The sequence below is a fragment of the Hoplias malabaricus genome, chromosome 7, assembly GCF_029633855.1.
Source record: "Hoplias malabaricus isolate fHopMal1 chromosome 7, fHopMal1.hap1, whole genome shotgun sequence".
NCBI classification, from domain to species: Eukaryota; Metazoa; Chordata; class Actinopteri; order Characiformes; family Erythrinidae; genus Hoplias; species Hoplias malabaricus.
In genome coordinates, this window is record NC_089806.1 from 40568805 (window position 1) to 40593643 (window position 24839).

Consider the following 24839-nt stretch of genomic DNA (forward strand, 5'->3'; position numbering starts at 1 on the left):
ATGCGGTATGGATTAAAGGTGCAGTAGACAGTTTCACTGGTGTGTCTGTTATGTTGTTGTAGTTCACATCCTTGGCCACAAGAGGTCTCACACACCGACGCACACCCAGTGCACGTTTGTACTGGTCGAGGAGAGCTTTCAACAGCCGACCAGGCAAACCACAACAACAGAGACAGCCGTTATTACCCAGAAACCTGTTTTCAAATAGGTTTTCTCAGGTGGATTGGGAGTATATATGAGTTAAACATTGAAATGAAGTTGCCTAATGCACCTTTTAAGCAGAAAGCACTCGGGACCTTCATTAGCTGTAATCATTTCAATACGACCGTGAAGTATCAAAGCCTTGAACCGTCTGTGTGTTCCAGCCGTTCCAGGGATGCGATCAGTGATCAGAGCTTCCGTAGCGCTATCCAGTTGGACATGTTCTGATTTGTGGAGTGATTCGCTTTGGCTTGGTTTTACCAGTTTGCCGTGTATTCAGTGACTTAAATAAGGTCGTGTAGTCAGAGAGGTTTTACTAGTGTGTTGACTAGCGAATACTGGGCTGTGTGTCCCTGCTCTCAGACTGCGGTACACTCCCTGAACAAAGCTGCTCTCCACAGCAAAGTGTTTATAGGTGCATGGCTGTAACTCGCTCCAGCTGTGGCTGCAGCGTAGTGTGCGTTGTAGGCCGACAGGGTGCCTGCACTGCACCGCAACCTGCTGCAGAACGGTCGCGCTGGAAAGCTGCGGATAGCAGCGCAACAGATCACCTTTTTTTTTATCCAGAGGAATTCAGATTAGGTGGGTGACTGTAGCTGATCTTAGATCAGATATCAGTGCAGCTGTAACAGTGCTCAGATTTGGTCTTTAAAAGATACATTATGAAAGCCTCGCTCCTTCAGTGCACCGAACAATCCGTTTTTTTGTGAGCTTAGGTCGGCGTGAGCAGTGGTTCATTATCATTTAAAGGAACAGGAGCTGGAACTGGCCCTCCTCAATACCTCAACGCTGCTGTGGGGTTTGTTCTTTGTGCTGTTTTGACCAGGACAGGTCACAGATGCTTTATTAACTGTGGTATGGTGAGGAAATAGTGGTGTAGCTCCTTCTCTTGCATTTTTTTTAATTCTCTTTAAACTGTGATTGATTAAGCTCTGAGCGACTGGGTAATGGCTGTAATGCTGTCACACATAATACCCTCCGTGACACGCCACCCCTAGGAGGAACGGCCCAATCATTTGAGAGGTTACATCCTTAAACCAACCTCCCTCTTCGCTCTGATACGACTCGATTTTACATTTCCACTCAGTGTTTCAAATGTAAACTTCTCTTTTTTTTGTAAACACTCTTCTGGCTTTTCTCACGTTCACGTTCATCACGTTTCACGTTCATGAATACAGGCCAGTGTTCCGTGCAGACGCTGTGGGGACCTGAGAGAAAGTGGCCCATCGTAGATAAACATGCCTTTAAAATAAAGTGGCACATTCAGACCAGCAGAAAACACCTTCTGTGAGCTGTTGGCTCCGTGGTCGTCCAATATTTAAGCTCTGATTTTGATTCTGTGGCTTCAAACGGATGGAGAAGCTCTTATCGGGAGCTGTAGCTTTGAGAGAGATGTTGTGCATGACTTGTAACGAAGAACCTGAGAGTAAATAGCTCTTGGTGCAGTGGTTTGGAAAAGGGGAGCTTTTCTCTTGCTCTAGGAGGTTTCATTAGCAGCCCCCCCCCCCCCCCCCCTCTCCTGTACCTCGCCACAGTTCAGTGGGACTGTAATGTGCCAAGTTTGCCAACCAGTACAAACGGAGAAAGTCTTGTTAGCTTTGGGAGTATGAGCTGCACCACTGTGTGAGGGTACATTGTATTCAGTTACACATGGCGTCCTTTTCCTCCTCCCCAGCCTTTAAGCAGTCGGGAGGGAGTCTCACAATATTATGGTTAATTACTGCCAAGCCTGCGATCCTCAGCCTCCGGAAAAACCAGTTTTGAGGTTTATCGTTTGCAGAGCGTGCAGCTTGGGTCTTCTCCGGAGGTTCTGGACAGCGAGTGTCAGCTTTGTACACAAAGCTGTTCAGTCTTTAAATCCCTCAGATGGTGCTCGCTTCCTTTTATCGGTCATGGCTTTTTTTTATTTTTTCTGCTTTTGTCGCCTGAGTGTTTATTTTTCCATCTGAGGTTTGTGACGTTTCTGACACCCCTGCTTGTGCCTCTCTCTCTCTCTCTTTCTCTCACCCACAGAAACACACACATTCTGCTAGGTCTTAAGTTATCTGTGTCTCCGTACAGATACTGCTGTAGGAGTGTGGGTGAAAGACACTTGCATTTGTGAACGGAGCAGATAAGAAGTGCATTGTTGAAATACCAGGGTACGCTTTTCTTTAGCGTGACTCCGGTCAGTAAGAGGATTAGTTTTTTGAGCGTAGAAATGTTCCACCACATCCACTGACACTGCGGTAAAGTGACTAATTTCGCTCTGTGCCATCCTTATCAAAAGGCTCCAAACATCCTGTCTTTCTTTGGGTCTTCTCTTTTCTCAGAAGCTGCTGCTGGTATCAGTGGTTTTCGAAAGAATACCAAGGCACTAGATACTTGTAATTATTCGGGTGGTTGTAGTTTTACGTGAAGTTAAACCCATGACTATCTGACAAACTTCTGCTTTAGTAGAAACATTCAAACACACACACACACACCTCTTAATAGAATAGTAATCTTGATAAATACCTGAAAGCTACACCTCTAGGTCCTGCCTTGAGTCCCTTATTGTTTTTATGAGATGATAATACAGGAGGTCCTCGGGTTACGTCAGTCCCTAGTTACGATGTTTTGTGGTTACGACACATCCCCCATTTACTGTATGAAGCCTTGTTTCGACTTAAGTGGTTTTGCGTCGTAAACGTCGTAACGCGAACTTCGTGTGTGGTGTGCGCGGCGGAAGAATACACGGTTACGCGGCTCGGGACCGAGGAGGATAGGTGTTAGGATAGGATAAGTGCTTACAGTATGTTATTTACGTACAGTATGTACGTATGTTCCGACTTACACCGAAAATCGGTTTACGATGCGACGTAGGAACGGATCAACGTCGTAAGTCGAGGACCCCCTGTACTGGTCATTTAGACATACAACTATACACGCTCTGAATTCTTAATAAAGTGTCTGTGATGTGCTTTTGTCAAGCTGCCACAAGGATGGAACCCCACAGCAGTGTTTACCTCAGTCTTCTCATTTTTAGTCCGTGCACTTATTTCTCTACACTACGATTGTGTCAGTTTAATCTCGTCTTTGCTCTCTCACATAAACGCAGGTATAGCGCTGTGATTGGACAGACTCGGACAAGAGGGGCGGGACAATGCTAAAATCCCTGCAGTCTACATAATATGCATTGCACAATGAGAACCGAATAATTGATTTCTGTCATAGGACGTTGTGTTTAAGCTCCCAAAAGCTTAAAACGTTTTTACTGGTATGCAGAGAATCCAAATAAGTCCAGCTGGTGTTGATTTTAATTAGCACACTCCCTTCAGAAGAATGATACACCAGGATAAATGATTTAGGTCTTTGTGCTTCCAGGACAGCCTTCAGATCAGACCTTATGGGCTGTGATTAGGGGCTGTCGTTGAGATTTATGGAGCTGCTTTGATTGAGCTGTTTATCGGATAGTTTCACGTTCATGAAGCCAAATAATTGCTGAGTACAGTTGAACTGATATTGGTCAGTTCTTTGGAATTAAATTGCCAATTTTGGCACCCAGCACATTTTGGCCCTGGATTAGTTCAGAACTGAAGAGGTGTTTAATATAACCCCACGTACAGGAACACACACACACCCCCACCCCCACACACACACACACGGAATGAGAATGGACCTTGGTGGTCCAGCTTGGAGTAGTGTAGATTATGCTTTAGCCTGCAAACCAAAGGCTTGGACCTTTTATCTGCTAAGTGGTCCCTGTTCAGCTGCGTTTGATGTTAAAGTGGTAGGGTATTGGGTTCCCCTTTGTTGATGTCTTACTGCACTGAGTGTGGTTCAGCTCTCTTTGCCAACAAAGGTGTCATTATACCATTGTGTGTCATTTTTACCTGAGGCTGAAAGACAGACAGCAGGATGATATATATATACATTGTTTTTTAAAGAACAAAGAGGTCATATTAGCGAGAGAGAGAGAGAGAACGTGGAGTATGTCGAACTCCTTTGTTCTCTCTCCTTCACCTGCATTAATGCCCAACTACAAGTAAATCGCCAACTATGTTTGGGACAAGTAAATAATAAGGGCACACCTGGTGAAGGCATTGCTTGGCCTTGTGGTGGGGGGTGGTTGGTGTTGCAGCTGGGATTCAGCTTCAGGTCCCAGCTGTGCCGTTTGTACTGCTGGTGATTATACAGCTCACTAGCTGCACCGCTGTGGGACTCCAGGCTAAATCACTTCCACTGGCTTTGAACAGGAGAAAAAAATAGGAACCGCCTTAATAGGTGCGAAACAAAGAGATATTGTGGATAATATTACCACCATTTAAGTTTGGGAACGTGACTCCGCTGGCAAGTAGCAACTGCATTAAAAATAACACATGCCAAGTTGTATTTCTGGTGACACTGGTGACCATTTTAGTTGTAGTCTGAAGCCCTGCCTGTTATTGTCTTGGCGAGTGATTCTGACTGCTGCAGCATAATCCCACAGACACATGGAGAGTTCGCTGTGCGCTTTGTGCTTTGTCGCCCCCCCCCTCCTTGTTTTTCCTTAGGGAACGGTGTTTAGAAATTAACGAAAGAATCCTGGGTTAAACGATAGCTCTCCATTCACAGAATGTCTGCTCAAACACTTGGCCCTATCACTTTTAGCTGTGTCAGTTTTATTCCTCTGACATCTGTGTTGCTTCTACATGCCCTCAGACAATTTTTACGTCCTGATAATAGTGTAATTGTATTCACTTTGACCAAATTGGCTCATTAAATGGCATTAGTAGTTAATAAGAATTAATGTGGAATGTTGGTAAATAAAGAAACAACACTGTTTTTGGTAATGAACCAAACCTTCATTGCGTTTTCTTGTTTTTTAAGAAGTATGGAAGTGGAACCAGCTATTTCCACTAATTCAGGGGAGCCTCAGCTGGCTGCGTTGGGATGCTGCATTTAGACTAATTAAAACCAGAGACCTGTGTGTGTGCAAATGAGGCCTATTTGGAAAGGGAGCATCTCTGGTCCTTTAAAAACATGTGGTGGTAAAGATATAGGTCAAGAATTGTCTTGCTTTAACGTTTGTTTTACTGTTTCCACCAGATACTTGATTTGGAGTCTGTGCCTTTTCAGACATCTTTATATTTTATAAACTTTCCCTAGCATTTGCCTTTAACTGTTACTATCTGTTTACTTTTGTTCGTTGATTGAAAAAAGAGGTCTTTTTCAAAAGCACAGGTGAATTCAATATTCTGTCGTTATTTACGTGTTGCACAGAGGTGCACTATAGTGATTTTTCCAGGTTAATGATAAACGCTGATAGCGTTCAGTTATATGCGACACACGAATGGATTGGAGCAGACTGGGGAACATGACTCCGTGTAAACAGCAGAGAGATGATAAATAAGCTCTGGTGGTTTGTATGGAGAATGTATGGAGAACAGCAGTTTGTGCGTTAAAGGGGACATATTTGGAAAAATAAACATCCCTTGTTCAGTCAGTAGACGGGGGAGAGTGCTGCTGTGGGGTTTGAAACTTGTGGTGTTTTGAACAAAGCAGGCCACAGATGTTTTATTTCATTAAGAGCTGTGTATGTCCACTTAAATCTGGAGTTGTTAGAGCTTTCTCATAAAATGTAGCCTAATGAAAACGTCCGCTAGATGCTTTTAATATGAGGCATGAACTTTAGGTATTTACCCAAAAGGTGTTGTGGTTTTTATTTATTTATTTTTTTGACAATTATATGTAAAACATTAGAGTAAACATTAGTATTTTTTCAGCTCTGAGGTCAGTGTTTGGAGACTGCACAGCTCCGAGTGAGCACTGCGCAGATCGGCTTGCCTCAGAAAAAGTAAAGTCTGGCGCACGCGAGGGGCTGTTTGGTGTAGCTCACTGTTATTTGCCCCGCAGGGTGCAAGGACCACTCTAACTGCATTTCCAGTGATATTATGGTGTTCCAGTGTGTGCTGACTCGGCGGATTAACTGCTGCTGTGTGGACCGACCCGCTGCCGCTGGGGGAGAGTGTAACGTGCTCGTAATTTACTAATATTTGCCTCTGTCTGACTTGGCGTCGGAAGTGGTCCAAAAGGCCTGGGAAAAATCCTCTGCTGCCGGCAAAGGGAAGAGCAACTAGAACAGGAGTGGGACAAGACAGTAACCTCCACGCTTTGTTTATCTCTCACTGCAGTTCAGTGCGGTGGAGTTAAGGTTATTCCATGGATTTATAGATAATATTTTGCATTCTTAATGAATCAGCAGGGCTTCTTTGGGTGTTTGTGTGTTACGAGCAAATGCAGTCAGAAATAGCTTTAGCTTGGCCGTGTTTGGAGAATATTTTATTTAATACTGTACTTACGTGCTCTCTGTCAGGTCATTAGACATTAAGCTGGAAAAACATGGGCATGGTCATGATTTACGAGTTCACTTTTGTGTTGCAGTCCTGACTTCTAATCAGTTTAACTTTTAGGTGTAATGATGCATTTAAATGCGATTCGCTTAGATTTTTGTGGGCTGCTTAATTTATAAAACATGGGATAACATAAGCGGTTCTGATTTTGCGCTCCTCCTTAAGTCAAGGGCAGTGACTTTAAAATTGTCCTCGTCGGGGTCTCTTCACAACCTACACAACGAGCGCTGAGTGAACATGGAGAAGACAGGGGACAGAGTGAAATATGGCAAGAAAACTCCTCACTGCTGTGCACTGGGGTCTGGGTGAACAATGTGTGGCTCATTATAATTTAAATGCTAAGCACCACTTAATGGACCTCCATGAATATTCCACATTATTGTAGTTACTGACAGATATAAGTATGAATTAAAATGAAAATAGCAGCTTAATTTGCTTTAAAACTGACAATTTTATTAAATTGACGGAAAAACCCGAGCTCGCTACGGAAATTCTTGAACGCGACCGTGACGTCACTGGTGGACAACAGCTGAACAACGCCGCGGTAAAACACCGTTATGACTGACTGTTATGACAGTATCTAGATAAATAACCAACATTATTCATGACAATAGCCTAGCAATAAGATAAACTCAAATGTAGAGGTACCGTTATTCTTGTAAATGTGATCGAAGTCGAACTCGAATTCATCCGACACTATAAACCTCCGTAATGCAGCTACGTAGCCGAGTATAATCTGAGCACCGAGTTTAGCGAATCAAGCTAACGTTAACTAACACCGACTAAAACACCAACGGTCTTTTAAACCTTATTCCTTCAATTAGTAAGAAATAACATGTTTTCTGACTATCAATAAACACAAGTTAGTAACTCAAATTCCACTGTATTTATTTGTTTGACACATAGAGCTGGTGCTTAGCCTTTAAAGGAACAGATCTGAAACCATCCGTTCTGAAGTGGGGCTTTTTATTTGTGGTATTTTGACCAAAGAATGTCACAGGCTGCATTCACTTGTGAAAAAGGTTGCACTGTTGTTTGTGTAGAAGTGCTGTTATTTTCATGGTGGTACGGCTGAGGCGTCCCTGGCGGCGGCTGACCGTGCTGCTCCATCTCTCGCAAAAGGTTCATGCAGCTGTGCTCAGGACAGTCGCATGCTGTGTGTGTTTTGCAGCTCAAGCAGCATCTTGAGCACAACCTCCCGAGCCTCGGGCTAGAAAACAAGCCATATTTCCCATCGAACAAGGGGGTGGGCCAACTTGACACGACTTCTCCCTCTTCTTTTATCCCTCCCTTCCCCGTCTCTGTCTTTTTCCAAAACAGATTGCACAACCGCACTGCAAACATATACAATGGTTAAGCCAGCGGAAAGCTCCTCCAGCACTCCTAGCTTAAGAACTGAAACCAGATCAGCCTTTAACAGTTTGTAGGAGCGCTCCTTAATCTTGCTGAGTTCTTTAAGTGGTGGGGAAAATAGAGCAGGCACTTCATATTGCAGCTGAGCCTCTGTTTGGGATTTGAGCTTGTTTGTTTGTGGAGGCTTTTTTAGTGTATAATAATCGTTCTTAAGGAATTCACAAGTTATACAACCTCCTGTAGGTTGTACACGTACCTCATTGTTTGGTCTCCTTGTGTGTGTACAGTTCCTCATCTTAGCCTTGTTCTGCTTTGTCCTGAAGCTGGAAGTTGAAGCCATGACAGGCTTTTATTTATCGCCTTGAGTTCGCCCTGTTGTAATCTTAGAAACCTAGCTCTCTGATGGTGTCGTAAGCTACCATTTTGAAATTGCCGGAAGGGTAAACACACTGGGCCTGTGCTTTTGTGCTCTTATCATGAGACCCTTTAAAGCCTTGTGGATTCGGGTTTGGAACTCTGCTCTAGCCACGTTACCCGTGTAACACGTGAATATTGATATATTTATTATCATGATGTTGGCCGTTACAAACATTGTTTTTACTGTACGCTAAACATCTTGACCTATCACAGTACGGCTCAGTCTATTGTGCTCAAAATTAGGAAACACATCGTATCTCAAAACTGTTATTATTGTGTTTTGAGAAATACATTGAAAGTACACTATTGCATTGTAGTCACATGACTCTGCCCCATCCAATCTGTCATATTGAAACAACATGGAGGAGAACCTAAACACAGAGGCTGACCGAGCAGCTCGTACCAAAGAAAAATGCTGTGTCTGTGGATTGGATGTCTTTTGACTTTATATATCTCTGCTTTAATATTTACATTTTATAACACATAGATAGAACGGGCAACAGCAACCTGTTGCTTACCAAATAGTGAACCCACACTCATCTACAGTTAAACCTCAGATCTCGCCAAATACTGACCTTACATTGTCTTCTCCATAAGTCGACGCTAAGCCTGTCACCTTCAGCACATATCTTTTAATACGTCTAACCGTTTAACCACCAAGTTTAATCAATTAACCACCAACAGAGTGTCTTTTTTTTAGACATTATTGATACATCTATGGTCTTAGTTTATTAGGAGGTCACTGTCACCCTTTCCAATTGTGTTACAAATGATTACTAATGACTATTAAGATGTTTACAACCAAATTAAGTACCATTATGAATCATAAAGATGTTACGAGGCTATTTAGTCATTTATAAACAAAAACGTGTAGTAAAGTGGTACCCATATCATAATATGTAGCAGTACTACAGTTTGGTCAATAGCTCGCAGTGCGGTGTTAACCGAGGATGATCACTTCACTGCTCTTATACTTAAGCACTTAAAACTGATTATAGGTCAGCAGATATGTTTAGTTAAAGGGGCTCCTGTCCTGCTCTGTCTATTGTTGAGTCGGACAGTATCCGCCATATTGAGTCGGGTCGTACTATAGCGGACAGGAATGCTGTGGTGTGGGGTCTGGCGTTGTTGTGTTTGTCTTGGCGTGTGGCTGGGCAGAGGATCACAGCGAGCCTCCACTGGCTGCAGCGCCACAGCCACGCACCTGCCTGTGCCAATCTCACCCATGCCAGTCTGGTGGGCACTTGCACAGAGGCAGTTCGTTGCCCACAGAGAAGCCACAGAAGTTAAAGTCTCCGGTGTGGGCGAAGTCGTTCTGACGAGCAGCTCTTTGCTGTGGCTGACCTCGTCTCGGAGATGACTTAATGGTTTATCTGAAAGCAAATCAGTACTAATCCACCAGTGGGGGCAATGTACTGTTAGGGAATTGTGATTCTTGAATTGCTGTAGGTTCACACGGCACTATGAACCTGTCTCGAACCACAGCTCTGTGACTCTTCATGGCACGGTGCCGTTATGTAGCACCAAGGTTCGAGACAGTTTACACTCTAGAGTTAGTTTACAGCATGTACCCATGTAACCCACTGGTCCATTTGTTTGGATAACAGGGCCCATAGGATTATGCTTATACATTTGTTTGTTGTTTAAACCACTCATCTTAAGAGTCTAGTGGTTGAAAAGTTAACTGTTAAGGACCGTAAAGACAGGGAAACTGCAGTAAGTACACCCCAGACCTGTGCTGGCAACGCTGGTTCTGCGCTGTCTGCGATGGTCTGCAGGCTAACCCTGTTGCCAATGTGGCAATGCAGGTATCTGCGTAAGAACCCAGAAGTTATTTGGCAGTACATATGCACAACAGCCTCAGACTCCACACAGCTTTACACGGTTCGATGTTAAGTAAAGAAGGTGGTTTTGAGTAAATCTTCCCAGCGGTTTTTCTGCTCCCGACTCTGGGTTTGTCTGCCATAGTAGGTATGATTTCAAGGTATGCTGCTATGCTACGCTCAGTGCTACTCTCTCACTGTTGCTAAGAGACACATATGAGATGAAGGTTTCTCACAGCCGTGGAGTGGACTGGCTCTCCACCAATGGGGGCTCTCGATTGGCGAACCATGTGACTTGGCTGCCATTCGTCTTTTGGTTGGCCTCAAGGTGGGGAGTAATACTCCTAGCAGCTGCTGCAAGCATTTCCGCTACAACTCTAACACACTCTCTCTCTCTCTCTCTCTCTCTCTCTCCACCCCCCCACCCCTTGCTGACACACCACAGCAGCATGCCCCTGTAGCACCATGTCCCACGCACTCCGAAACCAAAAGGTTTTCTGGTCAGCGCTTGCTTTTATTTCAGCTTGTTATTCACGTTAATGCATTTTTTTAGCCTCTGTCCCAGACCTGTATGCATGTGCATTGCAAAACCAGGTGTAGGTCTGAAAGATTAATTGTAAAAATGTGTAAATGACATTTGCAGTCAGATAGAGAGAGCTGTGGTCAAATTGCAGGAGCTGTTGTTTTAATTGTAGCCAGCAATGCCAAAAAAAGCAAATAAGTATATTGTAGTTGGCAAAATATTTACGTGATGATATTGTAGAGGGCTTGAGTTGTAACAACATGCCATTTTTAAACTGTGTACATGTCAACACAACCACAGCTTCCTGACACTCTGGGATATTATGTACAGATTTCAAACCTCAAGGCCAAAATATTTCATGTCAATACTGGGTTTCTTGGCCCGAAACACAAGCATTCATTTATAAATCACAGTTGCAATATCAGAAAAAAAAACAAATCACCGTTCAGTATTTTCCCCACGTCGTTTGTAGCAGGTGTGGAGAAGCACTATGTCCAAACTGCATGCAAATCTATGATGCCTGTATGTGCAGTTGTTTCTGGTTATGTTTGAAAGCATGGAGTTAATTTGTGCTGTTTTGTTATGATTGTTTATTTGTGTGTTAATTTATGCATTCGTTTCTGTTAGCAAAATTGATTTGTTGTTGACATGTCTTTTGCTAAAAAAAAATAAAAGTGCAGTAATTCATACAGTCTTTCCGATTGATTGCGACACTACAGGAAGCAGTGTTGGGTTAATTATGGCTTCTTTTGTTATATTGCACCATAAAAAACTCATCACAATGAAGGAACTGTGAATGATCCTGGGGTGGTGTTGACGGGGCAACGGAAAGACAGCCTGCAGACAGGATAATCCTAGAGTTGATTGACCAATCAAATACTTTTTAAACACTAATTGATAGATTATGGGATTATAGATGTTGAAACTTTTAGTTTCAGTTCTGGTCTGAAAACAACACATCATAAACTACATGTGAAATAAGGACACTATAAAGCTTCTCTGACAGTTTAAATGCTTTTAAAGGGGACACATTCAATCATGTTTCGCCACAAATGAACACAATGAAATGTCTGTGAGCCGCTTGGTCAAAATACAAGGATCAAACCAAACTTCTGCATTAAATGACAATGAGCCGTTCGCCGTTCTCCCTGACCGCGAGCACACAGCGGTGAGGAGTCTGGCTCTGGGTTTTTAGCCTGGTTTTCTTTGTTCTCCTGTAAGCTTGGACATTGTATGTAAAGGCAGTTTTCATGTACTCTTTACTGTATATTCAGATAGCGGTTGTGAAATATGTATATATTATACTAGTGACTTAATGTTTATAATATACATAACATCTTATTCTGTACAAGCCGAGCTAATTTCTCTAGACGGCATCCCACATTTGCCTCCATCTGCCCTCATTTTAAAAGTGGAATATGTTGAAAAGTCTAAGTTAGCTGTGAGTTGTGGCTCAGCTGTGCTGTGCCCTGAGGGCAGTGTCATCCTGTGCCGTGCCGCAGAGGTGCCTGGCTTCCCCTGGTAGGTGTGTCGGCGCTTGCAGATGGAAGCAGCTATGAGCGGCATGTGTCTAATGCGTGTGGCTTACCACATGGCCTTCGTTCAGAGGGGCATTGCCCACATTCTTCTAGGATTCATCAGACTCTGTCTGAACCGTTCAGCCTCCTTGAAATTTGGCCTGGGCAGAGATGAGATATCATTGGGTTGATGCCACCGCCCAGAAAACCTTTCAGAAATATGGTTGTACTGCTGGGAGTGAGCTGAGAAATATATACATGGTGTTAAAATAGCATCACCTAGGTTTATCATGATGATGCCACTAGTCAGTTCTAACAATAGTGGTCTGCACAAATACACAGGATGTCCAAATATTTGTAGATGCTTCTTATAATTAATTAATTTGCCAGCTTTAAAGGAACACTAGGTAGTATTTTTACTTTTTTTATATTAATAAAGCTTTTGTCATTGCTACCTCATACTCAGCACTGCAGAAACTGCACTTTGTACATTTTGGAGGTGGGTTGGAAATCACCCAACCTCTCCCCCTCGGTGTAGCTGAATAACACTCTGCAGCTCTAGAGGGAGCCGATGAGCTGAAATACTAAGGCATGCTTTGTGATCGTGTTTACGGGAAAATTAAGCTTTTGAAAAATGCTGATGTCACACAGATTTTCTGTCTCTGGCTGAAAATTAAAATAGCCCCTCATTCTTTATATAGTGAATTACATAAGTCATAAACCTGACTTAAACCTGACCACATACATTCATTCATTATTTGTAACCCTTATCCAGTTCAGGGTCGCGGTGGGTCCAGAGCCTACCTGGCGCAAGGTGGGGATACACCCTGGAGTGGGCGCCAGTCCTTCACAGGGCAACACAGACACACAGTCACCCGGAGGAAACCTACGCAGACACAGGGAGAACACACCACACTCCTCACAGACAGTCACCCGGAGGAAACCCACGCAGACACAGGGAGAACACACCACACTCCTCACAGACAGTCATCCGGAGGAAACCCACGCAGACACAGGGAGAACACACCACACTCCTCACAGACAGTCACCCGGAGGAAACCCACGCAGACACAGGAAGAACACACCACACTCCTCACAGACAGTCATCCGGAGGAAACCCACGCAGACACAGGGAGAACACACCACACTCCTCACAGACAGTCACCCGGAGGAAACCCACGCAGACACAGGAAGAACACACCACACTCCTCACAGACAGTCATCCGGAGGAAACCCACGCAGACACAGGGAGAACACACCACACTCCTCACAGACAGTCACCCGGAGGAAACCCACGCAGACACAGGGAGAACACACCACACTCCTCACAGACAGTCATCCGGAGGAAACCCACGCAGACACAGGGAGAACACACCACACTCCTCACAGACAGTCACCCGGAGGAAACCCACGCAGACACAGGGAGAACACACCACACTCCTCACAGACAGTCACCCAGAGCGGGAGATTCCCACATATGAATAGATATAAATGATGTGGCAAAAAAAATCTATAATGCGCTATTTTTAGATCTAGATACAGTTATTTCAGAGAGTATGGAGTGATTTGGAATTAAACCTTCTCTCATGCTTGGTGGTGTTTTTGATATCTCTCTTTTAAGATGTACTATAGCCACCTACTGGGCTGGCATGATAATGCAGGCACTTTCGTATTCAACTGGACGGGGATGTTTTTTTTTTTTTTTTTTTTAAAGGAGGGAAGTGTTCCTTTTTAACGGTGTATCCACTTTGGAAACACATTCAGTTGTGGTCACATTGCTTGTATAATCTCCATAAAGCAGCTTCAAGTTAAATGATATTCTTTAGAGCAGTTGCAAACAAACTTAAGGGCAAACTGCATAGTGCCAGCTGTTGGCTAGAGGACTATAAAGACTGTGGGGCAGTGGCACTGCACTGAGCTTCATTCAGTGTTTGGGATGACTGACAGTTGCCCCTGCGATCCAGAACTAATCATCCTAATCGAATCAGAGCCACAGATTCCCATTTAACACCCTCGATTTGAGAAGAAATATTGTCTGAACAGGTGTCCACACCCTCTGGTCATGTAGAGTGGTTTTCCTGTAGCAAAACTGTATGTTTTTAAGAGCTGACACCAGTGTCTTGAGTCATTCTCCGTTTTGTAATTCTTAATACTCCGCAGACTGACACACAACCACAGAGCAACTTTCCTTCTCAGACCTGGAAGTGCTTTGGCAGAGGTCGTATCCATGACTCTGCAGCCAACAAATACACTTTGCTCTGTCAGTCATGCAGGGAAGGAATCTGGTCGTTAGGCAGATGGAGAGAGACGTACAGACTGGCTGACCCACGGGCTGGTGACAGGATCAGAGAGGGGAGAGCGAGACTGTCAGAAAATATCCCAGAAACAGCTGTTTTGTAAGCTTTATTTGGACCCCACCCACCCGAATAGTCCTTCCAAAGAGCTCATTGGCTGGCACATGCTTGTCCTTCCATTCCTCTCTGCTTTAACTGGTGGACACATCATTTCCCTTTGAATTTTAATGTAGCCTACTGCCCTCGTTTGCTTCCACCATCGTGGATCTGCCTTAAAGCAGAACTCGGTTTCATCCTGAACATGAAACACGTCACAGTTTTCGGCAGCAAATGCCATACGTGTTGAAATATTAAAAAAAAAAAACGCTGTGATCATTTCTATTCTGCTTTGATGAGGGTTTCTTGAATGTGGACTATTCAAAATAGCGTTAGGGAAAAAAAGCATATTATTTACTTTAATAAATGCATTGCAGAAGAATCTCTTCAGTGAATAGTTGGGGGCAGGTTGGGATTCTAGACTTAACCCCACTGCCCATATTCATATATAGACTGTTACTTTTGGCCCTCTGTGGCTTTTGGACGGTTCCCAACTGCCCTTATTGATATCTGGACTGTTCTTCTCTGGCCTCACTAACTTCTGGACTGTGCCCCACTGCTGTTATTTGTATCTAGCCTGTTCTTTTTGGCCTTCATTGGCTTCTAGGCTGTTCCCCACTGCTTTTATTTGCTTTTACACAATATCCCCATTGATCTTAAAGGCATTTGGACTGTTCTTCACTGATCTCAGTGCATTTTTGACTGTTCCTCACTGCCCTGATTAGCTTCTAGGCTGATCCCCAGTGCCCTTATTATATTGTGTGTTGCCCTCATTGACTTCTGGACAGTTCTTTTCTGTCCTGGTTGGCTTCTAGATTGTTCCTCACTGACCTCGTTGGCTTTTATTCTGTTCTCCTTGGCAGAGGAGGCTGTTGCACTTTTCTCACAGTTCAGATCCGGGCCAGAACTGTGCAGTGCAAATTTATTGCTTCACACATTGGTTAATGTTGTTGTTTTTTATTTATTCATTTTTTTAAAGCTGTCAAATCCTTCATGTTCAAAAAGCTGGGCAACGCCTAAAGTCCGACCAGTTTGTGATAGAAATGTTGCTGTCACAAAACAGGAAGTGGAGCATGTTGGGTTTCCCTGGTTTCCTGTTTCTGCGAGAGGGGGTCAGAGTGAAAGTGCTGGGCCGTGTGTGTGTGTGTGTGTGTGTGTGTGTGTGTGTGTGTGTGTGTCTGTGTCTGTGATCAGGAGGGACAAGATTAATTCTGTGTGGTCTCTTTCCTGAAGAGAGCTCGAGCTTCTCTGCGAGCATGCGTCTCTATGTCAAACATTTCTCAGATAATAGCTCCACCGTTGGACTCTGTTCTTCAGAAGTGCGGTGGAATTTCTCAGAAACATGCCTACTTTTCATTTTCAGTTGATTGCTACAGGCATTTATCTCGGTGTTTGGGGTTTCGCATGCTAAGACTTGATGAGCTATATATTATTTCAAAAGACATCGGTAATAAAAGTCCTCATACTTGGTGCATCACAAACTGAGCTGTTCTTCCAGCACCTCACAGAAAACAAGGGCTCTGACTAACCTCAGGCATTTGTGCTGTGCTCTGTGAGAAGAAACGCTGCGTTCTAGTTCTCCGTGTGTAACTCAGAAGACTTTTGCTGAATTGTCAGCTTCAGATGAGTGTTCCTGGTGACTGCTCTGTGAGTCTCTTAATTTATTCAGAGGTCTGACAAAGTGTTCAGTCATTTTAAGCCAAAACAACATCTCATCTTCATCTTCTGTAGCTGCTGCTTCATGCCGATCAGGGTCACAGTGGGTCCGGGACAGGACAGGGTGGCAGTCCATCACAGGGCAATACTCCAGAACACTCACTTTACACTTAAACAGAGAACTGGCCATTGTTTACATGCTTATCATATACCACTGTGATCTGATCTGATCTGATCTGTCACTGTAAACAATGCAAACCCTTGACGTTTATCTCACTCTACCTGTGTGTCTCCAGCTCTGGCTCTGATTTAGACGGAGAGCAGCTCTGAATAATGAGGACCGGTTCGTCGGAAAGAACCAAGGTTCAAGAGTCCTGAACGGAACCAGTTAAAGATCCAGAGTTTGCCAAAACGGGCAACAAGGAATGTGTGACGGAATGGAACTATTTGATCTCAGTGCTTTATTTTAAAAACGACTAATAAACATCGATAACGAAAGGTGGCATAATCACAGTAATACACTCACGGTTCGTTCCAGGTGTAACTGATCTTCCGGACTCCTCCGGATGCCTATGCCCGCAGCACACCGGTGCCAGTATGTCACGCTAGAGCACTCCCTCTCCTGTATTATTGCTTAAAGGAACACTACATCATATTTTTACTTTAAAATTACAGCTTCAAAACAATTGTGATGCTTCACTGATCTGTAACAGGGAGAACAGAGCCTCTGTCATCTCTACTCCAGGCTCAGCACGGCAGAAAATCCACTATGTAGCTTTCAGAGGAGGGTAGGTAACCACCCCTCCCCAGTGATTTCAGTACAGTGCGGTAAAAGCGAATTACACTAGGGGGAGCCCCAGGCGCAAAAATACTTAATTCCTCTATGTAACACATTTCATCAGAGTTTATCAGTGTCAAAAAGTAAAGTGTTACTCAAACACCGTGTTCTTTGTTGCCTTTTGTTGCAGATGCAGATCCTTGGGCACTCTGGATTTGATGTGAGGTGGAAGAACATTGTGAAACCTCTCAGGCATGTATTTGCACTTTGTCCTAATTGTGTGTGGAGTATTCCTGCTTGTCTGGCTGCCTCGGCGATGGAGCAGAACCGGTCGTCTGATAGAGTAATGCCTCCTTTATGAGTGCCCTGGCAGCCATGTTGGGAGAGTGCCCTTGTGCTGTTAAACTTCATTTTTCTGTCCGTAATTCCACTAACATGGACCAGATGCATCCTGTTGACGGTGTATTCGGATTTATTTATTTAGCAGCGATGCTGCTCGTTGCTTCAGGAGAGGTGTGTGTGTGTGTAAGAGAGAGAGAGAGACAAGGAGCTCTGTGTGCTTTTTAATACTTACTCTGTAGTGCATTGTCATATTAACATGTTTTTGGTTTGCTTAGGCCAACTGTTTCCACAAAACTTTGATTAAATTCTGCTGTGTGTGTGTGTGTGTGTGTGTGTGTGTGTGTGTGTGTGTGCTCGTCTTCAGTAAAAACCAACCTTTTCCTCTGGCCCATTCTTAAAAAGTGCTTATTCTTGCCTTTTCCCACAAGGGAACACAGTTCTGGGTTTTAATTAAACACCTATCACTTGCTTTGGTCAAAATACCACAAGGCTCAATACCACCAGGGCTGGACAAAAATTCAATATCAATAAACATTGCAATATAACATGTTTCAATAACAATGCTATGATTTCCATAAACATTTTCAATATTTCAATATACATTATTTACTGTCATCACAGGGCGCTGTCATCAGTTCATTTTTTTCAATTTTAAAGTTAGTTTAAATATATTAATGTTGACAAAGCCAAGAGGTTTTCATTTGATAGTGATGTCATGTTGCCTCCTGTTCTTGGCAGGTCTACTGTGACCTTTTTATTGTTCATATTGATATCGGAATTATATCTTATCGATTGAAATTAAGAAGTATATCGTGATATACATTTTTGACCGATTGTATCGTCCAGCTCTAGCTCAAACCCTACAGCAGCGTTCCCCCCACCCCTGCTCCTTTAAATGATAATGAGCCGCTCGCTGTTCTCCTCGAGCTGAGCGCCCAGCTGTAAGGAGCGAGGAGCAGAAGCTCTGGTTTTTAGCTGTTTTCACTCTGTTCTCTTTCTTCATTCTCATTGGAGAGACTCAGATGAGGGGGCGGGGCAATCCTCAGGTGTCTTCACTGAGGCAGTGTGGGTCGGTGGGCTCCAGAGACCCACTCTAATGTACGCAAGCACTGAACGAGTGAGTCATCATATGTCCTGTGTGCACAGTCGGTACAATCAGGTATCATTTTGAAGAGCAGTTCACAGTCAGTCAAATCTTCCACCTTCCTGTCTTCAGACGAATTTTGCTGTGGAAAGCTTTTACGGGGGTTTAAGTGCTTAAATGGAGCTCGTCAGGAGCTTGTTTTACACCGCGCAGTACGCCCCTTTCTTCTGTGGATGCTCTGAAGTCCAGCCAGCTGACTGCTCAGCTCACAACCATGGCTTCGTTTGCGGTCGGAGACGTTTTTGGCGAACTCCAGACGCTCAGCGTCTCCTCCCTCACACCAGAGTTTCCTCAGGCGGGTCGGTCCATCTCGACCCTCGGCTACAACCTGCTAACAACCTGCTGAAGTTAATGAATGAAAACAGGCTGCAACCGGTCCGTTACATTGTACACGTGGAAACATGAAAAAAGGCATTTCGTTGAGTGGCGTTTTTTGGCGTCTAAGCAAAGGATTGTCTTTTTCAAACAAGTAAATCTGCGACATTCTCGTTCTTTCACTTTCCTTCAAGTAGCTCGGCCTAGTGTTTTGACCTGTTTATCCGAGGTAAACATATTTACCTCCCAACAATGTGACACACATTTACCACGAGTAAATATTTGATTCTTTTGAATGGAAGTTTTCCTTCAAAACAACAATTTGGTCTAACTTACTCCATCCCTCCAAGCAACGTAGGTTGTTTTTCTTGGGTCACGGTGGCGGGTGCCCCTGCCAGAGATTCCAACACGTCAAAAAACCTGACAAGCCGGCTTCGGGCCATGCGTTCTCTCTGGCGCAAAGTCATTTTCAGTCAGTCAGCACAATCAGGCCCAATCCTGCACGCCTGCTGAAATTAGAGCTGTCCGTTGGTGGATTGGGTTTTGAATAAGCAGATGGTAAACACACACTATTAGAAAGTAAATGCACACACACACACACACACAGAGGCTCACTCACTGCCTCTCTTTATTCCACCTCGCACTCAAAGTTCATTGTACCCTCCGTTCTTGAATTAGTCTGAGAAATAAAACCGTATTTCTGAAAAGAGAACTGCGGGGAGTTATAACCGTTACAGCCTGAGTTTTTGTATTTTATTTTTTTTCTTCCTCTCCTGTGCTTGGTTATGAATCCAGGAATGTTAATGCTGTTATGCTCTGGTTCTACACACACAGTTCAGGTCATGTAGATTCAGATGGATGTTCTCTGGCTGAAAATAAAAGAATATGAAGGTGTCTGCTGTTGCAGTGCTTCAAATTTAGTGGAGGGAAAAAAACAAGGAGGCAAAAAAACTAATGCCTCTGGGTGAGATTGAGCTGCTTTGCTTGGTTGCCCACCCTTTACTGTGTGTGTGTGTGAGAGAGAGAGGGAGAGAAGGCAGGAAATCAGAAATTCTTTGCTGCCGCAGGCTGCAGCTGGCTGCTGATTGGAAGCAGGCAGGGGCAGCAGGCACATGCATGGCATTTTGGGATAGCAGGGTGGCCCCTTACAGAGTATTCTGGGATAGCAGGGAGGCCTCTTTTAGGGCATTCTAGGACAGCATGCAACCTCTCCCTTTGAGCTGGCAGCACAAATACAGACACACAGAGACTGCTCATCTGCTTTGGCTCTTTATTTCAATCAGTAAAACCACTAAATACTCAAACCCTGAAGATACAGACACCTGCAGTGCACGATTTATGCATTGGTTTGATAATACAGATATGAAGACTGTCCTGGAGGAATGCCTGACAGCTCTTTTCTTATTGAACGCACTTGATTTTGGGCCAAAGTTAGCGCTTATCCACCACCGGAAGGGTTCCAGTTCGTGAACTAAATTTGAAATCGCTTTGAAAGTGTTTCCACCTCCGTAAACTGGTAAATGTTCGTTCTCAACTGGAACCAAAGAAGAGTAGGTTTTTCAATGCGAACCGTGACGTTGTCGCTAGGCGTGTAGAGGTTCAGTAACTCAAGAAAGAGTTTAGAGCCTCACACACACAGTGGTCATTTACAGTGCTTCATATGAATAAATAATAGGAAATAAAACAGGAACACGCTCTGTTTTTGAGTGTTTCTGATGCTGTTAGCTTTTGGTCAGAGCCACGGCTCTTGGTTACGTTTCTCCGCTGTTCCCAAGCTCAGCCGGCCGGCTCTGAACATTTCCACAGTATTATATCTCACTCTGGTCTGACTCCACGGTAAACAAAGAATAAACAATGACCCTGTCATGACTCTAACCGATTATCTGTGTCTCTGGAGCTGTATCCAGCCACAGTGACGCCCCCCGCTGGTGACGTATTCCTGGTTCGTCTCTAAACGTGTAGAAACTCGGGCCAGTTCACTGGAAATAACCTGCCAATGTAGATATAATTCTGATATCACCGTGCATCACTAATTGGGTTGTTTTGCACTGTGTGCTTCTTTAAAAACGACAGAACAGGAATGTTACATATCATTGTTCATTTTAATAAGACATTTCCATAAAGAATTTTTTTTATCTTATAATAATTACTTGTATATATCTCTTTCTTTAGCTCAGCTGGGGAAGTGATGACTGACTGCAGAGAGACGCGTTTCAGCCGCAGGTTGAGTTTAGAGGTGTCTCTTAAGGATGATTTTTCCAGTTCATGTGTAATCACTGCTGGCTGTGCCTGTAAGCCTTTAACCGTGGAAGTGCCTGTATGCTCAGTACATGCGCCCGTATGGCTGCTGTATTCACTGCCTGCACAGTATTAGGAAAAATGATCTCGCAGGTCCAACAGATGTGCTCTTCTTGGGAGTTTCCCAGGAGCAGACTTTGCTGTGCTTGGCCTTGATATTGCAGTTTTGCATAGTTTGACCGCAGCAGGCCTGTTCCAAGCAGATAGCTCCCAGTTTGAAGCCCTCTGTACAGTATCTGTGTGCAAGGGAAAAGAGCCCCGGAGTCAGAAGAGCTCATGAGCAGAGGTTAATCACAGTTCAGATGGGCTTGGACACATAAGAACTCTTTGAATCTGCTCTGAGTTTGTATTAAAGCTATAAAAGAACCTTTAAAACCTTGATACACTTATTGCAGACTTCATCATCAATTTATTTTTTTATTTTATACAGTGGCTTAAACCCGCTCTGCTCTCCTACAGTGTTTACATCTGCTAGAGCGGTTACTCGACTGATTTGCATCTCTGCTATGTCTGCATTAGCATGTTTTCTAATGTAATTACACGAGAAGGATGTGGTAACTTCACAGTGGATGTCCTGGTGTAGCTAATTAGGTTGTCGCCTCTTACCTTAAGCCTTTCTCTGTGTCCAGCAAGAGGCTTATTTTGGGTCGTGTGTGTATATTGGGGGTTGGTAGGTGCCTGCTAAATGGGGTTGCAGGTTTCCATCATCCTAAACTAAATGTGCTGGCCGTGTAGAGACATCTGATACAGCAGATCCTGTTCCTCCACTGTGCCCCCCGCAGCGGCGACAAAACTCCAGACCCCAAACAAGCCTTGGTATTATAAACTAGTAGCTGGCATGGCTACTATTTTCATTAAGCTGTTGATTGTTGTTTGACTCTTTGAACCATTACTCCTTACTCCCAGTCTTGGCTGCATAACAGTGAAGGTAGGTCACCCACAGTGTTTTCTGTGGTGTACTGTCTCACACTGGGATCACGCTGCTTTGTAACAGCGTTTTGTTGTGAAAAGCGCTGTATAAATAAAATGTGATTGATTGATTGACTGTAGAGCACCTCAGAGCACTTGTACGTCAACAGCACATAATTATTGTTTTGATTGCTAGCCAGCAGCCTTAAGACAGTATTGCATATCCCATAGTGTCACCCGTAGACCTGAGGCTTCACCACGAAAATGCTGCCCTTTGCTTGATCACAGTATGGTCTAATGTTTTTACGATGCCCAAGTGTCTGTAAATGAGTAAAACAAACAAACAAACCGTCTCAGTTCGTTTTGCTAGGCTTTCTCTCTCTCTGCTCATGGCAGAGGCATCTGAAGTATTTTAAGACAACAGAGAGAACTCCAAACGTTGAAAAGCACGAACCGAAATGAGGATATTGCTGTATTCTTGCTCCATAGGTGGGTAGTAATGAGTTATTTTTGCTGTTTTCAGAAGGTGGAAATATCTGCATTACCAAACGTGCAACACAACTAAACAACTCGAGCTACAACTACGTTTCAGTGGAAGTTACACCTCACCCATACACACAGTTGTTGTTGTTTTTTTTCCCCCCTCAAACACACCATTCTACCTTAAAATATGCAGAGCTTCTTTACGTAAAAAACCAGAGAGAACTGTGTTTCCCCACAATCGTATATGTTCCTTTAAATTACTGTTTTTATTTATTATTTTTTTCCCAGTTATGTCTTGAACAATATTTCAAACACAAAAAAAATGGCTAATACAAGCCTCAGCTGTCGTTTTAGCAAACTCTCCACAACAAGCACTTCTTCTACTGTGTAGATGTAGAGTCCCCGCTTCCACGGAGGTAGTTGTCCACTTAGAGCATTGTTTATGAGACTTTCTTGAAAGAAAGCCTTCCACAAGTGGAGTCTTCTAACAGTTTATTCGGTAGAAATGACGATTTATTGTTCTCTGCTGTTTCTCCCTGCATTTCTGGTTGTTCAGGGTTTCCTCACCACCTCCTGCCACTCACCCTCTTGGCCCCGTGTTTTTACGAGCGTTATTTACGGTCAGTTGGTTATGACAGTACACATGGTACACATGCTTGTGGTTCAGATAAGGAAGTGCTCTTGCGCTCGCGCTCTCTCTCTCTCTCTCTCTCTCTCTCTCTCCCTCTCCCTCTCCCTCTATCTCTCTCTGCTGTGTGTTATCTTAGATCTCTGGCTGATTGTGCTGGCTGCCTTCAGCTCTGGCTGCTGGTGTGTTGACTGACTGCAGCGTTGTCAGGGAACTTTACTCTTTGACGTGAAACAGCATGCTGCTAGCTCCTGTAGTAGTAGCAACAGCAGCAGCAGCATGATCAGCTGAGGCAATCGTGCCATGGGCTGCATCGATGACTTTAGTGGTTGGACTCTCTAAAGGCTGTGAAACACTTGGAACCGGTGCTGCTTAAGTGTACTAATGCAGTTCTATGAGCACACACAAATGGTGAGAGTAGCTTCCAACCATTCAAACAGACTGATACTCTCTGACTGTACTGTTGTACTTTTGTACACTTTTATCTGTGTTTTTTTTTTCCTCTTTTAAAGCAGCAGCTTTAGCCAAACCTCCGGCACCAAACATACCTTGCCTTTGGCGCAAGTGAACATTGTCTAAACTTGACTCTCACTCATTTCTGACTTCTCTAAACTCTATTCTAGTCTGAGCTGTGTGGAGAGGAAAGCGCCTCTCCTGTCACATGAGCAGGGCAAGGCATGTTTGTAAAGTTGCAGGAAATGTTGAAACAGTGTGGCTTTATAGGAAACTGTGGGCAGAAGTCAAAGACAGACTCATACTAAGATGAGCTACAAAGAGGATGCAGGTCTCCTTAGGGTCTAGAGGTTACATGGTCACTTAGTCACAGCAAGAACGTGATGCTCTTAAAAATATTTTTTGTTTATTATTATTTTTGTGTGTGTGTGTGTGTTTATACACTTTGCCATTCTTATAGGAATCTTGATGCTGAGACTTAAAGCTCAGTTTTGCCCTCGGTGCCAGTTTCCATTGCGACTGTATCTGTGCTGTTAAAGCCTTTTCTGGTTTGGGAGACTTGTGAAGTATGAGCCCCTTAAATATTTTGAAGATCTCTGGTTAATGGCTTTGAAAGCTGTGTGCGCGTTGGAATAAATGGCTTGGAAACGGCTGCCTTTGTGAAGAGAAATGTGTCTCAGAAATGGAGTTTCTAGGCCTTTTCCTTTGCAGAGGGCAATGTAGATTTGTTACGTAACTATGTACATAAAATATCAAGAGCTGAAGAGCCAGTACATACTCCAGTGGCCATAGGGAAAAAGTGCCTTTTCTTGAAGTACAGTGAAGAAACTTAACACAGACGTCTGTTTAAGGCGTGTCAGGCTGTCGTTTTGGAATCTGTCACACCGAATGTTTCACATAGCTTCAGAGATGGGAAAGTAAATATGTTGTCTTTTGATGTTCTCACAAGTGTGATCTAATCAAGCTTTTCTCTTCTGTCTCTTCATCTCTCCGTTGCACAGAAAATGCTGGGATAAAGAGAGAGAGCGCTTGTGAGTGTGTGTGTGCTGCAATCCAATCCGTTCCGTCCTGGCAGTCCACGAATGGCACAGGGAAACCAGCACATTGACACTCAGGTTGTGCAGCAGCTGCGCCAGAAGTTTCCGGAAGTGCCAGAAGGCGTGGTCTCTCAGTGTGTCTTAGAGGTGAGTGAGTGTCTTTCACGTCGGCTCAAAACTGTGGAGTTCACAGTCAAGAGATCAACTGAAAACTGCTGT

General features: G+C 43.9%; 1 protein-coding gene across 3 annotated transcripts in view; it reads left to right on the forward strand.

Moving 5' to 3' along the window:
- tab2 (TGF-beta activated kinase 1 (MAP3K7) binding protein 2) overlaps window positions 1-24839 on the forward strand; it is a 41593-nt gene that overhangs the window by 2207 nt on the left and 14547 nt on the right. For 2 of the 3 annotated variants that reach the window (XM_066677039.1, XM_066677041.1), the window contains exons 2-3: window positions 17202-17263; window positions 24585-24767. In XM_066677039.1, the coding sequence (XP_066533136.1) occupies window positions 24666-24767 (102 nt within the window). In that variant the 5' untranslated portion in view covers window positions 17202-17263; window positions 24585-24665. The remainder of the gene's footprint in view (window positions 1-17201; window positions 17264-24584; window positions 24768-24839) is intronic. The other variant, XM_066677040.1, reaches the window with a different exon arrangement.